Genomic DNA, 15,279 nt, shown 5'->3' with positions numbered 1-15,279 from the left:
TTTCTTTAATATAACCACCGACGACGCTTTTTTTTTTTTTAATTTTTAATTTTTAATTCTTGTTTCCCTCGCTATCGCTGCCTCTACGCACTGTCCGTATTGCGCGAGCAATCTCTTTCCTTCTCCCTCTCTCTCACCCTCGTCACTCTCTCTCTCTCTCTCTCTCTCTCTCTCTCTCTCTCTCTCTCTCTGCCAGCTCAGTTGCTTCTCATGGCATCGTAACGAATTGCTGTATGTTCCACTTTCCTTCTTACCCCCCTCTTCCCTGTCGCCTCTTATTTGTTTACTTTCATCCTGGCTCCACCTGGCTAGCTCGCTAGTCAGCACTTATGGTTCCCGATCTCCTTGACTTGTCTCGCAGCATGTCATTCCACTCTTATCGTATGGTGATAATAGCTAACGGCAGCCGCTCTTTTCTTTTCTCTCTCCTTTAGTGAGAAGCGACTCCGAGGTCGTCGATGTGATTGATACCCGTCCACTCTCCCTTGTCTTCCCTTTTCCCCCGTATCCTCTCTCTGTTGATAGTCTTTTCTTCGTAAATTATTCTCTCCTTTTTCTTTCTTTGTCACGGTCTCGGTCTTTCCCTCCTCCCTCCCTAACGCGTGCTCTCACACTCGCATCCTCTCTTTCTCCTCTCCCCCCAATTCTCCGCCCTCCCTCCCCTCCCCGTCATGGCCGACAATCTGGGGAAGAAAGAGCGGAGAAAAAGCCTGAGCGTGTTCAGTCCCTCGGTGGCCTCGTCTCTATCAGGTCCGCCGGCCCATGATCGATCTCCGTCGGACGATGCCAATGTTTTAAAGAAAAAGCCTCGGCGCAATTCCGGCTTCTTTGGCCGCAATGCTAGCCCGCCCAGGAATTCTGGCCTTCGCCGACCCGGAACCGCCGACTCGGAATCCACCTGCGTGGCTTCCATGGCCATGCCACCCCCGGAAGCTCGACCTCGACGCAAATCGATGCAGAAGAAACGGGCATCGGTCTTCGGGTCCCTGCGGTCGCTACACTCCCTCGACGATGACGACCGTTCGATAGGGCGCTCCAAGGGGTCGTCCGTCGATGACGAGGATGCCGACCAGCGCCAGGGAATCGGATCCATCATTCTACATCACGGGGAGATCCAGACAACGGGCGGCATGTGGAGGAAGAAAAGCCAGTACTTGGTCCTGACCGACACCCATCTCGTTCGATTCAAGAACCAGGCCAAAGCCGCCGATATGTACCCTTCGATCCCGCCATCCTTTGCCCGCGGGGCGGGAAATCGCCAATCCATCGCGTCGATTAGTTCGCTGCAGGATCCGCTTTCCGCCCCGACAGACGCCTCCGCCGGCATCCCGCTCAACAGCATCATTGCCGTTTACATGTTGGACGATGGCCGGCCCTCGTCGACGGTGGAGGTTGCCTATCTAGACGAACGCACCTACAAGACCACCTTTATCCAGATGCAGACACCCGACTTCCAGGAGCTGAGCTTATGGATGGTGGGAATCCGTTCTGCGGCGGAGCTGATCCGACAGGCCGATCCTTTGCCCTTCGATCGGAGGTCGGTGGAGTGCGTCGTCAGGATGCTGGACTACGAACGAGACTACGATCCCGAAACGTTTCGCATGTTCCGCGTCATTCAGATGGCCTCGAGCAAATCCCCGACGCGGGCTTCGTCGGAAGACCTCACCAAGCTCTCCCCCACTGGCTGCTACCTCGCGCTGGGCTCCCACAAGCTTCATCTCATTCCGCTACATAAGGTCAACAATCGCAATTCGGTGGTCTCATTAACCGATCTCGACACCGCAACGTCCTTCGGCCTGATGAACCTTACTTGCTTGTCCATGGAATGGGGAGACGATAGCCTGCATCTGACGTTCCGGTATTTGGCTCTCTGATCTTGCTTCCCCTACCTGCCCAGGTGGCTAACCGTTCGTAACAGAGTCCCTCTGCGCAAATCGTTTTCGGTCTTTCTAGCATCTGTGCATTCCCTCGAGATTGCCTTCTGGATAAGGCAGCAGACGGAATTCCTGCGACCTCTTTGGATCAGACAACCCTACGATTTCATCGTCCCCCGCGACTTTGACAACGATTGCAACTTCCCACCGGTGGACTTAGAAGAGGATTACGGTTGTTTTGATCGAACCCTCGTTGCCTATTCGGCCAGCTTCGATATCGACACTTCCAACATCCGATACACGATCGATGTGCAATGCGAGGATGCCCCCTGCTTCCGACTTCTCCCCCCGGCAACGTCGCGCCGCCAGAAATACTCCGCTCTCGAACTCATCGCAGTGATGCGCGCCCTCCGATACAACGAATCGTTCCGGACCATTTCGTTCAGCGGCGTTTGCTTGGACGCGCTTCAAGGCGTTCACGATTTGCACGGATTCGACACGGATATGCTTCTCAGTCGCGCCGGCGCCCCGATTCACATCACCGGCCAGGAAAACTTGTCCGTCCTATCGCAGGAAGTTCGAGCCCTGACTCTCAAGAGCAAATGGCTTCGGCGCCTCGACTTTTCCTACACGCTGAGCCGTACCCCCAAATCCGACAGCGAAAGCCATGATCCCGGTTGCGGCATCCCCGAGGCCATCTTCCCCATCTGTCGCCGGGAATTGACGAGTGTGGACTGGATCGTTCTCAACGGCATCAAATTGGGAGATTCTGACCTCGACTACCTGGTCGATGCGGCCTCCCAACGAGGGAGCCATCTCCGGGCGTTGGAAGTTGGCAATTGCGGTTTGTCCGTTCACGATCTCGACTTGCTCCTTTCCACCACCATCAGTCAGGCATCGACGCTGGAGGCGGTCAACATTTCCGGCATCCAGGGACGGTTGAACCCGGATCTTCTTCAGCAGTACCTGGGATACTTCGGCCAGATCCGTAGACTTGACTTGTCCCGAATTTCCAGGATGTCGGGCCCGGAGCCCTTGATCACCGCAGAGACCTTGTTCAACTGGCGACTGGAAGAACTCTCGTTGAGCCGGACCGCAGTGAACAGAGAGACCGTCGACTCGATTGCCACCTACCTGGCCAGCGATCGGTCTCGAAACCTCCGCGTTCTGAAGCTCGACCAGTGTGGGCTGACCGGTCAAGACGTCGCCATTTTCCTCCACTCGATCGCGGCCTTGGAGAAATCGCGTAACATTCACCTCCACGTGAATGAGAACCGACTAGACCAGGGCTGCTCCTATCTTTTCAGCGCCATTGCCCGAAACAACACACCATCGCATCTGTCGATGCGGATGATCGATTTCAAAAAGGAAGAGCAATTTCAGGACCTCGCGGAAGCGTTGCGGAAGAACCGAACACTAAAGTACCTCGACATCTCGAAGGCGTCTCTTCCGTATGATGCCGGCCCCGAGACCTGCAAATCGCTGCAGCTGATGTTCGAAGAGAACGACACGCTGGAGGACCTGGACATCAGCGGAGAGAGCGCACACTTGGACGTCGCGCGATTTGGCATTGGTCTCAACCTGGCACTGACTGGTCTGAAGAAGAACAAGTCGCTGAAGGTACTCAAAATCGAGCACCAGAAACTGGGGTTGCAGGGTGCGAACACCCTGGCATCCGTGCTGGAGGAGAACACCTGCCTCCGGGAGGTTCATTGTGAAAATAATGACATCAACCTCCAGTCGTTCACGGTGCTGATCAACGGTCTCCAGCGCAACAAGTCCCTTTTGAGTCTCTCGTACATGGATCGCGACCGCACCAGGTCCCTTGACAAGGTGCGCCGCGAGATAGAAAGCGTGAAGCGGGACTTGAGTGTTCAACAAGGATCCACCTCGAGTTCCCTTCGCCGCTCGTTGCACGCGGCAATGAATGTGAAAAGCGGGCATAAGTCGAACAAACCTGGTCAGCTTCGATCCGGGGTCTCGGTGCCCTCGAACCTTGCTTCGTCCGCCGAGACCTCGCCGTTGTTGACTCATGACATCGAGGTCATCCTGGAATCACTGGGCAAGAAGTGGGATCTCGAGGTGGGTCGTCTTCGTCGCTATCTGTTCCGAAACTACAACCTGGCCCACGGCATAGACGATGGTACTCTGGCACCCCCTAGTGTGGATGATGCTTCCAGCGATGGACGCCCTGCCACCGCCACGAGTCTTGGGACGATGCTGGACAACCTCAAACTCGAGGTCGCCGTGTCTACCAATGAGGTCTCCTCGACGAGGAAACCCTCGCCCCTGAACACCAACTCGCAGCCGTCACCCGACCTGAGTCCTACCGAGACGCCTCCCACCAACCACTTGGAGATCTTCCAGTGTCTTGATTCGGACAGCAACCTGGAAGCCGAACTCCAGAAGCGACCGCAGACGGCACCTTTCTCCTTCCCTGAATATGCCCCGGGGCCACAGATCTTGCACCCGGAGTATGCAGGTTCGGGGACTGGCTCCTCGCGCCTGGCCGTGCCTGTCCCCGCCATCCCGTCCATCGTCAACAAATCTAGCAGCGTCCGCAGCGCTCGCAGCTCCAGCACCGCATCTACCAGTGCCGGCACTGCCACAAGTTCCCGGAGTGCCTACGGAACGGCGTCATCAGCTCTACGGGGCTTTCTGTCCGGAGGCGCGTCGAAGGAGCGCCGCAGGATGGAGAAAATGAACTCCGGTGCTGTGTGTGTCTCGAATGACCGACCTCCAAAGCTGGAATGGGTGCCACCACATCTCGATCTAGGCGACTTTCGTTAGCCATCCCTTTCTCCCCCCTCGACCTTGAACCCATGGGTCGTCCCCTGGCTCAATTCAAACCCAGGGGTGTTCGCTCCTAACCAACGATTCATGAATTTGTATAACGACTACTATCATCGAAACTCCACTTCGCTAGTCGAACAGACGTCTTTCCTCTCATTTTAGATTGTTTCATTTCCTCCGCGGAAAGTCCATGATATCCACCTTCTTTTGTTCAAGCAACAAGAAAAAGCATTCTCATTTTGAGTGTTGACATTCCCTACCTTATTTCCTTCTCAGATACCAACCACCTACCTCTCCTTCTTGGTTCTCATTGGTGTGAACCTTCTTCATCTCAACCAAATGGCGTTTACATATCTCTTTTGGGTCGAAGCCTGTCAAATACCTCATCTGCTTTGTATTTTTTTCCCTCCATCTTTCCGGTTCCCATTTCATCATTTTGCCTCGGGAAAGGCAATTTCAATCAGCAATTATTCGATCATTCCAGGAGCAGGAGATTTATCTGGTGTTTGGGATTTTGTGTGATTTGGTTTGGCGCATGGACTTTTTTTTATCTCGAACTGGCAGCGTCTTCTCCTTTTTTCTGTGTCTGTGTGAATGGATGGGTTTTATTTTGGGGAGAAATTTAAAAGGAATCGAGTCATTGACCAACCCCCTCCTTCCTGGCCTACCTTTCCTTTCCTATCAAATCCTCTGGCTGGAGTTAATTGCCTTTTTGTTTGCGAGCATCTGTAAAAAGATTTATCGGGTTTGTACTTTGAAATTTTATGTATGTGCCTCTGGCTGGCTGGTTTTCTTGTGTGACTTGTGAAACATTACTACTTACTACTCTACGTGGTCGATTTCCTGGGAAAGGCTGTCTCTTACTTATCTCATTTCAATGTCTTAATTGTTAATGGTATAGAACTCTATGACTTGTCTGTCTGTATCTTGACTGTCTACCAATTTGCTTGAAGCGTATATTGTATTCGATTAACTGGGATGATCAAAAAGGATTCAGTTATGGAATAAGGAAATCAATGCTTTCTATTAACTATGTATATTCGATTGTATAATGTCCAGCTCCGAACCGTTTTCCCTATCGCTGCACAAAATACATGACTCACAATAACGATGATGATGATGATGATAATAATAACTGAACCGAACAGCAGCTCCGATCACTGGGTCCCAGGTTGCCAAGATATATCAAAACAATAATTGTAATATAGTACATGAGAAGAATAGATCCAAGGAGGATCTCTATCTATAGATATTATGTATTCATGTATGCCATGCCATGCACACACCCACACACCTCCACCCCAAAAGAAAAAGGAAGTGAAATGGAAAGAACAGAAAAAAAGTAACCACTCACGCTTTCTTTCTTTCTCTCTTCCTCTTTTCTATTTTCCTTTTTCCAACCACTCCTCTATTTCACATCGTCAAGGACAACAATACCCTCGTTCCTGTCTTTCTCGTCTTCCTTCTTCCGGAAGGCTCGGCCCCTTAAGGTGATATCACGCAGTTTTTGAAGATAGATCTTGTTTGCGATATTCCCGTCGTCCTCGTCCTTGTTGTTGATGGCCTTGGCGCGTCGGATCTGGCACGCTTTGTAGGTGAGACGGGCAGCCTTGTCTTCCATGTCGTTGAGGCCGTACTCGACGACCCATTCATCCTCCGAGGTCAGGCGCTCGGGTCGGGCCACGAATTTACCATTGACCTTGTTGCGGATGATGAGGTTCAATCCGAGCAGCTCCTTCCCGTTCTCGGGGTCCTCTATGCGCTCCTGGGCTTGGTCGGCGACGGTCGACTTCTCGTCCGTGCGCTTCGAGGATTCGTTCGCCAGCTCGCGTTCTTGTTCTTGTTTTCGTTCTTGTCCTTTATTCTTAACGGCGTCCGACTGCTGCTCCGCGTTGTTGGCGGCGGCAGCGTTTTGGCCGTCTTCTAGGGTCGAAGTGGGTTGCTGTTCGTCCTCGTGCGGGGCAAGGTTCAAGATACGTCGCTGATAGGCATCAATCTCCTCCTGGTTCTTGGTCTGAATGGCGTGGATTTCTTCATCGGTCACGGGCTCGGCGAAGATGTACATGAATGATGCGGTCAGCTTGGACTCGCGGGTCTCGAAGTGGAGGCGGACAGATTGCTTGGGAAACCTGGCCGTGACCCTGTCGAGAACCTTGTTCCACAAGGCGACACTCAGCCGGAATTCTTGGTCACCCAACTGTGTGTTCGTCTGGCCATGGAGAGTGAGATCCATCTCGGGCAAACTCAGATACTGGAATCCAAAGATGCGCTGAATGTTGTGGAACGCCACGAAGATACCGTCCATGCGACCGATGCGCACTTGGAGGGAGTATTTGAGGAAGGCTGCGCGGATCATGTCGTAGAATTCCCGCTCGTACGATTCAAATCCGCCGTAATTGTGTCGGATCTCGTAACCAACGCCGTCTTCGAAATTCTGTGCATCCATTCGGATGGACACGACGGCCCGAGTCTTCAGATCAAACATTCCGGTTCCCGGGAGCCTCGGGTCGTAAGCGTCCAACTGGGACCGCATGACGAAGTCGCCCAGGGTAGAATAATGGTACGATTCCGGAACGGCTTGCTCCTCCTCCGCAGAGATCTTGTTCGCACTAGATCGTCGATAGCGTTCAAAATCCTCCTTGGGTAACGTGAGAAGTTTCTCCATCGACTTTCCCAGGTTCATCAGGATATTGGCCGAGTCGAACTCCTTATCCGCATCGACGGCGTAGACTCCATCCTGATACCTCAGGAACATGGCCGAAGGGGCGCGCAGCAGTCGCGTGAAGGTCCGCAATTTTTCCGGGAAGGATTGGGACATGTTGCGAATGTCGATCGGTCTCCATGCCGAGAGGAGGTAATGGAAGTGCGAGAGCGCGGACGTCATACTCGACGAAGAACCTATGTACTTCTTTTTTTCCTTTACGGCAATGTTTCGCAAGGTGTCGTCCTTGGAGGAGGTGATGTAGTCCTTCAAGGCAGCAAAATCGAATTCGGTGACGGGCATGATCGAACCCAGGTAAGGGTCAAAGTTATAGACGCGAGACCGGGGGTCGCGCAGAGTGTAGACGCCGGGACTAACTCAATCGCATAAGTCAGTGAGGAAAACAACATGGGAAGGAATATAATAGGGGACTCGACCTACTTGAACAGGGCTCTTTCCAGACCATAGGACAACCGAGGCACTGGCGACGTCTCCACGTCAAGGGCTAGGGAAATGTTAACGAAGATACCAACCGGAGACATTGAAAGATCAGGCAAAACGTACGTCGAAGAATGTGATCTTTGGCATTGATTGAGCCACCCTCCTTGGCACTAAGATTTCTCGTGAATACCGAGTGGGGGGGTTCGTCAGTCGCTTGCTGGGCATCAGACTTGGGCGCCAAGGCGTGCGCAGTCTGCGCTTGATTAGTCTCCAGAAGAAAGATTGCTTCTGAGTTCTTTGGGCTTACCAGAGCTGGGTCTACCGCTTTGGCATCCTTCACGATCTTTGTAGCCTCATGGACGTCATGTTTCGAGAGTACCTTTCGAACTTTGTCGGCAGAGCCTGTCGACTTTCGACGAGGTCTCCTGGGTTTAGAGCGAGAGGCGTTTTTATCTTTGTGGTCTTTGCCACGTTTCTTCTTGGGTTCCTGCTCGGAGGATACCTGGATATGGACTCGATGTCAGGACAATTCACGATTCACAACAGGCAGCGGTGCTTGTCATTGATGCTGCGGGGAAACCTAGGAAGACTCGCTCACATTATTAGATTTAAAAATGGACTTGTTCGCGGAACCCGATTTCAGCGATGCAGCGGTACTGTGGAAGGGGCGGAGGGCATAGTTGCGACTGCGAAGGCCTTGCGCCAAACAGGAGACGCAGACATGTTCACGGACACGGTCTGAGACAGACCGCAGAGAGACCCGGAACATTCAGGCCACGAGTGTCGGACGGTTTTGGGGCGTATAAGGACGAGACCAGATCAATTGACAGGGACGGAAATGGATCGAGGGAGGGACGCCGGCGGATGCGAAACGTTGAAAACAGCTCTTTGCCTTCGTTTTTTTTTTTCTTTTCGCGCCGGGACTTTTTTTCTGCCGCTAGATTCTCACCGCCTAGCAAATGTAGAATACCCACCGCCCACGATATCGGGGAGTCTGTCTGTAACGCTGTATTCAATACCCCGTGGGTGTCTTGGTGCCTGGATGCCTGGAAGTCACTCGCATGGGAACCCATGCATAGGATTATGTTAGAACATTCATCTTCAGTTCCCCGCAGGAAATATCTGGGAAATATAATACTCTTTACAGAACCTACAATTGTATGAAGTCCCGAGAGATATACTCCGTAGAAGCAATCAACTATTCATAGTCCGAAGTGATCCAAATCCGGGGTCGGAGGGGGAGAAGAGCCCCGCCAGTCAAAAAGCATATGCGAAAAGGAAAAGAAAAAAAAAGGAAAAAAAAAAAAAAGGCCGCGAGTCTCCCTCATCTTTGGAGGGGTTCCAAGCTCTCCATCTTCCCCCTCAAAGTCCTTTCCATCCCACAATTTTTTGTGTCGTCGGATCTCTAGTGAACTCTCGTGTGAGGTGAGTCTTTCTGTCTGTCTTGTCCTCTTCTGTTCCTTTTCCTCGTGGCCTTCGTGCAATGTCCCATCCCAATGTGACGTCGAGATCGGTGAATCATGAGGGGCAGCCGAATAGTCTCATTCTCCTCTCTCTCTCTTGTCCTCCCCGGCCTTCGTTCTTCTCGGTCTAATGGATCGCCCGCAGGTTTTCTCGAGAACACGACATCCAACAAGATGTCTCAAGATCAATTGCGCGTGCTCATTGTCGGCAATGGCGGCCGTGAACATGCCTTTGCCTGGAAGTTGAGTCAGTCCCCCCGGGTCGAGATCGTCTACGTCGCTCCGGGCAATGGTGGTACGGGGCTGGGTGCCTCCGGCAAGATCACCAATGCCAACGTCAAGGGTGATGATTACCCCGGCCTGGTGGCTTTCGCTCAGAAGAACGGCGTGAACCTGGTCGTCCCCGGCCCCGAGGCCCCTCTCGTCGACGGCATTCAAGGATATTTCCAAGCAGGTAAGTGGACGCCGTCCATCCCCTGGACCCTCCCTGACTTCCCGGTCTCGAAGCTGTCTTTTTCCTAACCCATTGCATTAGTTGGTATCAGATGCTTCGGTCCGTCCAAGGCGGCAGCCCGCATGGAGGGTTCCAAGACCTTTTCCAAGGACTTCATGAAACGCCATAATATCCCCACGGCTGTCTACGAGAACTTTTACGAATACGAACCTGCTCGCCAGTACCTCGATTCCGTTTCCCACAATGTTGTCATCAAGGCCGACGGGTTGGCCGGTGGTAAGGGTGTCATCATTCCCACGACGAAGGAGGAAGCCCACCAGGCTCTCCGTGAGATGATGCTCGACCATCAGTTCGGCGAGGCCGGCAACGAAGTTGTCATCGAAGAGTACCTCGAGGGTGACGAGCTGAGCGTTCTCACCTTCAGCGATGGCTACACCATCCGGTCTCTGCCGGCGGCACAGGACCACAAGCGTATCTTCGACGGCGACCAAGGTCCCAACACCGGTGGCATGGGCTGTTACGCTCCCACACCCATCTCGTCCAAGGAGGTTCTGGCGGAGATTGACCGCACGATCGTGCAGCCCTCCGTTGACGGCATGCGAAGGGACGGTAAGTGCTGTTCTGCCTATACCCCTCAAGAACAATGGGCCTGACTTCCCACTCTCAAAAAGGTTTCCCCTTCGTCGGTATTCTCTTCACCGGTCTGATGATGACCAAGAACGGTCCCAAGGTCCTTGAATACAACGTTCGTGGTGGAGATCCGGAAACCCAAACGCTCCTGCCTTTGCTGAGCGACGATACCGACTTGGCCGAGATTATGGTGGCTTGTACGGAGCATTGGCTGGATGGTGTCTCCGTCAATGTGAAGCCCAACTTCTCGACTACCGTGATTGCCGTGGCAGGAGGCTACCCGGGATCGTATGCCAAAGGAAAGGCGATCACCCTGGACCCCGTGCCCGAAGACACCCTAATTTTCCATGCGGGAACTACTCTCGTTGGCAACGAGCTGCAAACGTCGGGTGGCCGAGTTATTGCGGCCACCGCCACTGCATCGTCGCTCGAAGAAGCCGTCCGCAAGAGCTATGTCGGCGTCTCCACGATTCATTTCGAGGACATGTTTTACCGCAAGGACATTGCGCACCGCGCCTTCAGACAACGCGATGCCGTTGCATCCCAACAGCAATCGCTGACCTACGCCTCTGCCGGTGTGTCCATTGACGCCGGCAATGATCTGGTTAACAAGATCAAGAGCTCCGTCGCGCAGACCAAGCGCCCCGGAACCGACGCAGTGATTGGTGGCTTTGGAGGCCTCTTCTCTCTCGCCGCCGCCGGTTCCGCCTACCACCCGCATTCTCCCACGTTGATCGGAGCCATTGACGGCGTCGGCACGAAGCTCAAGATCGCCCATACGGTGGGTATCCACGACACCGTGGGTATTGATCTCGTCGCCATGAACGTGAACGACCTGGTGGTCCAGGGTGCCGAGCCTCTCTTCTTCCTTGACTGCTATTCCTGCGGCAAGTTGGACGTCAACACGGCTTCTGCCTTCGTCACCGGCGTCGCCAACGGCTGCGCCCAGGCCGGTTGCGCTCTCATCGGCGGTGAAACCGCTGAGATGCCTGGTCTTTTCATTGACGACACCTACGATGCCGTCGGCGCGGCCGTCGGCGCCATCAACACCTCCGGCGACAACGCCCGTGCCATTCTGCCCGAGACCGCCGCCATGAAGGACGGTGACGTCCTGCTTGCTCTGGCCTCCTCCGGCCCTCATTCCAACGGATACTCGCTGGTTCGCAAGATCGTCGAACGGTCCGGACTCGGCTACAGTGACCCTGCTCCGTTCTCGATGCCCCTGTCCACCTCCACCGAGCCCCTGTCCCTCGGACGCGCACTCCTCACCCCCACCCGCATCTATGTCAAGCCCCTACTGAAGGCGCTTTCGATCCCCTCTTCCTCGTCATCCTCCTCTTCATCCGCCATCAAGGGTCTCGCTCACATCACGGGAGGTGGTCTGGCCGACAACGTGCCCCGTATGCTTCCGTCCACCCTGGCCGCGCACATCAACGTCGGCTCGTGGCAACTTCCCCCCGTCTTCTCCTGGCTGAAGAAGAACGGCAACGTCACGGCCACCGAGATGGCTCGTGCCTTCAACTGCGGTGTGGGCATGATTATCGCCGTCGAGAAGGGATCCGCGGCCGCTGTCCAGGAACTCCTGCAGAAGGAAGGCGAGACGGTGTACGAGATCGGTGAACTCAAGGCCAAGAAGGAGGGTGAGGAAGGATGCATCCTGACGGGATTGGAGACATGGGACGCTTAGAAAGACGGATCTCATTCATCCCTTCCCTTCGTTTTTCTTTTATTATCAGTTTTTATGTTTGAACTTTCAACACACTTTCCAGAATTCATGACATACCTTTATATATTTACTCGAACCTGTTTATGTGACTTTGCCGGGATTACTTGCTCCTTGCAACATGTGCGACGATGGATGAAACTAGAAGAACGCTAGAAAGGCGAGGAAGAAGAAAAGCAATGATAAATGCACTACGTTGAATAGATTGTTGTCACCCGATCACAGTGCCGGAATTTGTCCCCGTCCCAAAAGGGAAGGAAGGGGTAACATCGCATTCCACAAAGGGAAGGCACGATCCGTTTGTAGCTACGTTGGCCTCGAATTGGTCTGGACACCGATGACATCATGGTTGTTCTACGAATTACAGAGTACTCACAGGAGACTCGGAGTGGACTTTGATCAGGATGTGAGACGCAGAAGTCGGCGGCAATTTTTTGGTTTTAGGAAGATAAGAACTTATACCCCAGTCCGAAGAGGGAGATTGTTAAAGAAAAAAAGGTCAAACGCGGGAAAACAAGGAATTCAAACATGAGCGTAGAACTATATGAAAGAGAGCTTTCACCGCACTGTCCACAAATCCCATGTACAACTTTCGCCTGAATACACCGCATCCGTTTCACTCTTCAGGATCCCCATGACAGCACGGGCTGTCGGGGTAGAATTGTGCCGAGTGTGACCAGCGTTTTCAAGAATAAACCGTCTCTATTCCACAGCTAAAATAAAAGTTCCTTTTTCAGGCGATCTTTCCTCCTAGTGCGAGTCAGAGAAGGCCCGCGAGTTCACCATTGCCTCCATTCAGTCTTTTAATACATCAGGAAAATCCGACAAACGAACCGAATCACGCGCACGAGCTATAGTACAAGGCGGTTAGTCCGATTCTCCACACGGAAACAGTCAAGTAAGCCGTACCTTAGAAGCACTTGCGGTGAACGATCGAGGGACCGCTCTCGTCGTACTCCTGCTTGGAGATCCACATCTGCTGGAAGGTGGACAGGGAAGCCAGGATGGAACCACCGATCCAGACGGAGTATTTACGCTCGGGGGGAGCGATGATCTTGACCTTCATGGACGAGGGGGCCAGGGCGGTGATTTCCTTCTGCATACGGTCGGAGATACCGGGGTACATGGTAGTACCACCAGACTGGGATAGAGTTAGCTAGAGCCGTCGAGAAACCTGGGAACAGATACATACCATGACGATGTTGCCGTACAGATCCTTACGGACGTCGACATCACACTTCATGATGGAGTTGAAGGTGGTGACGTGGATGCCACCGCTTTCCAGACCCAGAACGCTGGGCTGGAAGAGAGCCTCAGGAGCACGGAAACGCTCGTTACCAATGGTGATGACCTGTCCGTCGGGCAGCTCGTAGGACTTCTCGAGGGTGGAGCTCTGGGAAGCGGTCTGGATCTCCTGCTCGAAGTCGAGGGCGACGTAGCAAAGCTTCTCCTTGATGTCACGGACAATTTCACGCTCAGCGGTGGTGGAGAAGGTGTAACCGCGCTCGGCCAGGATCTTCATGAGGTAGTCGGTCAAGTCACGACCAGCCATGTCAACACGCGAGATGGCGTGGGGGAGGGCGAAACCCTCGTAGATGGGGACAACGTGAGTAACACCGTCACCAGAGTCCAGAACGATACCAGTGGTACGACCGGAGGCGTACAGGGACAGGACGGCCTGGATGGAGACGTAGAAGGCGGGGGCGTTGAAGGTCTCGAAGACAATCTGGGTCATCTTCTCACGGTTGGACTTGGGGTTGATGGGGGCCTCAGTCAAGAGGACGGGGTGCTCCTCGGGAGCGACACGGAGCTCGTTGTAGAAAGTGTGGTGCCAGATCTTCTCCATATCATCCCAGTTCGTCACAACACCGTGCTCGATGGGGTATCTGAGGGTAAGGATACCACGCTTCGACTGTGCCTCATCACCGACGTACGAGTCCTTCTGACCCATACCAATCATGATACTACTCTGGCGTTAGCAGGCATTGTCCGGTTTTTGGGGGTGGGAGCCTATTGGCACAGGGGGAAATAATTACCCATGGTGACGGGGACGACCGACAATGGAGGCTATGGTATTGAGTCAGCTTGATGATCTCCTGATTTTTGGGCGCCCGAGAGAAGCTGCACCCCGGAAGATGAGGCTCTCCGGGGACCAAAATGCTGCCATCTCCAGGACTCCACAAGGGCAAAAGAAAAGATGACGGATGATGGAAGGGTTGACTTACGGAAGACAGCTCGGGGAGCATCGTCACCGGCGAAACCGGCCTTGCACATACCCGAACTACGCAGGAATCGTCAGCATCTCCATAAAAAACAGTACCACAGATGAAATGTCGGTCATTTTGGGGGTCTTCCTAGCTTTCTGCGGTCGCAGAGGTACTGGGAAGACGGCATCGGCGCGGACAGTGGACAATGGAACCATCGCGACCGGGGCCGATGCAGTTGTGTGTGTTTTTCCCTTCTCGGATGACCGAGGCGGGACACCACCCCAAGCAAGGACAAGTATCATCAAAAACGAGCAAAACCATCAAGGAATTCTCAAAACATACCCATTGTCAATAACGAGAGCGGCAACTTCCTCTGTACCGACGAGATAAGATCGTTAGCGATGGTGTAACCCGGCGGTTGGACGAAGGGGGAGGGGAGGGGAGGGGAAGGGAAGCAAGCGAGATGCAAGGCGCTGAGGTGGCAGGAAACCTTACCTTCCATGGTGACGGTGATAGGATTAAAATGAACTACGAAGAATGAAAAGAAAAAGAGAGAAAAAGTTGTCTCAAGGGAGATGGGAGGGAGGAAAGATGGGAGGAAGGAAAGAGGATCACAAGGGAGATGTGGTGAGAATGGATTGAATGGAGGTTGGAGGTAAAAGAAAGGGAAAGGGAGGGAAGAGAGAGAGAGAGGGAGAAGGGGAGAAAGGGAGGAGGCAGTGGAAGGGGGGAGTGGCAGTAAGATTTAAGTGGGTGGAGAGAGGGAGAGCAGGGAAAGGAGCTGGACTGGGCCGTGACTACTACTAGTTAGTAGTGAGTCTAGTAGTGAGCACTCCGTAGTGGGAAAAAGGAGAAGGCGGGTGGAGTTGGTTCGTCCTCTTTGGGTTTGGTCGCTGGTCGGGTCCGCGGGCCCGGTTGCTGTCACCGCCACGTATATTAGTAGTAGTATTTGCCAATTGCGTTCCCAATGTTGGATGGAATAGGAGTCTACGG

At 53.5% G+C, this 15,279-nt stretch overlaps 4 protein-coding genes across 4 annotated transcripts; 2 read left to right on the top strand and 2 right to left on the bottom strand.

Annotated features, from left to right (window-relative positions):
• Nucleotides 1-210: 210 nt before the first annotated feature.
• Nucleotides 211-5,618, top strand: LDX57_008940 (uncharacterized protein; the record flags this gene model as incomplete). Its single annotated transcript, XM_046090661.1, has 4 exons — nucleotides 211-218; nucleotides 725-1,858; nucleotides 1,919-4,659; nucleotides 5,569-5,618. The coding sequence occupies 4 exons, from the start codon at nucleotides 211-213 to the stop codon at nucleotides 5,616-5,618; spliced, it is 3,933 nt and encodes a 1,310-aa protein (XP_045946636.1).
• Nucleotides 5,619-6,075: 457 nt separating this feature from the next.
• On the bottom strand, nucleotides 6,076-8,578 carry LDX57_008939 (Pet127 family protein; the record flags this gene model as incomplete). Its single annotated transcript, XM_046090660.1, has 5 exons — nucleotides 6,076-7,741; nucleotides 7,810-7,873; nucleotides 7,933-8,062; nucleotides 8,117-8,311; nucleotides 8,408-8,578. The coding sequence occupies 5 exons, from the start codon at nucleotides 8,576-8,578 to the stop codon at nucleotides 6,076-6,078; spliced, it is 2,226 nt and encodes a 741-aa protein (XP_045946635.1).
• Nucleotides 8,579-9,446: 868 nt separating this feature from the next.
• On the top strand, nucleotides 9,447-12,043 carry ade1 (bifunctional aminoimidazole ribotide synthase/glycinamide ribotide synthase; the record flags this gene model as incomplete). Its single annotated transcript, XM_046090659.1, has 3 exons — nucleotides 9,447-9,726; nucleotides 9,808-10,335; nucleotides 10,398-12,043. 3 exons carry the CDS (start codon nucleotides 9,447-9,449, stop codon nucleotides 12,041-12,043), a joined length of 2,454 nt encoding a protein of 817 aa, XP_045946634.1.
• A 946-nt stretch (nucleotides 12,044-12,989) lies between these two features.
• act1 (actin ACT1) lies at nucleotides 12,990-14,659 on the bottom strand (the record flags this gene model as incomplete). The annotated part of the gene is made up of 5 exons (XM_046090658.1): nucleotides 12,990-13,220; nucleotides 13,272-14,043; nucleotides 14,116-14,146; nucleotides 14,305-14,360; nucleotides 14,629-14,659. Coding segments are annotated over 5 exons (1,121 nt in total), but the record flags the coding sequence as incomplete, so codon positions are not given.
• Nucleotides 14,660-15,279: the final 620 nt, after the last annotated feature.

The sequence above is a fragment of the Aspergillus melleus genome (assembly GCF_016097325.1).
Source record: "Aspergillus melleus strain CBS 546.65 chromosome Unknown contig5, whole genome shotgun sequence".
NCBI lineage: Eukaryota > Fungi > Ascomycota > Eurotiomycetes > Eurotiales > Aspergillaceae > Aspergillus > Aspergillus melleus.
The sequence above is the reverse complement of the archived record's forward strand: the minus strand, read 5'-3'. Positions and strand labels throughout refer to the sequence as shown.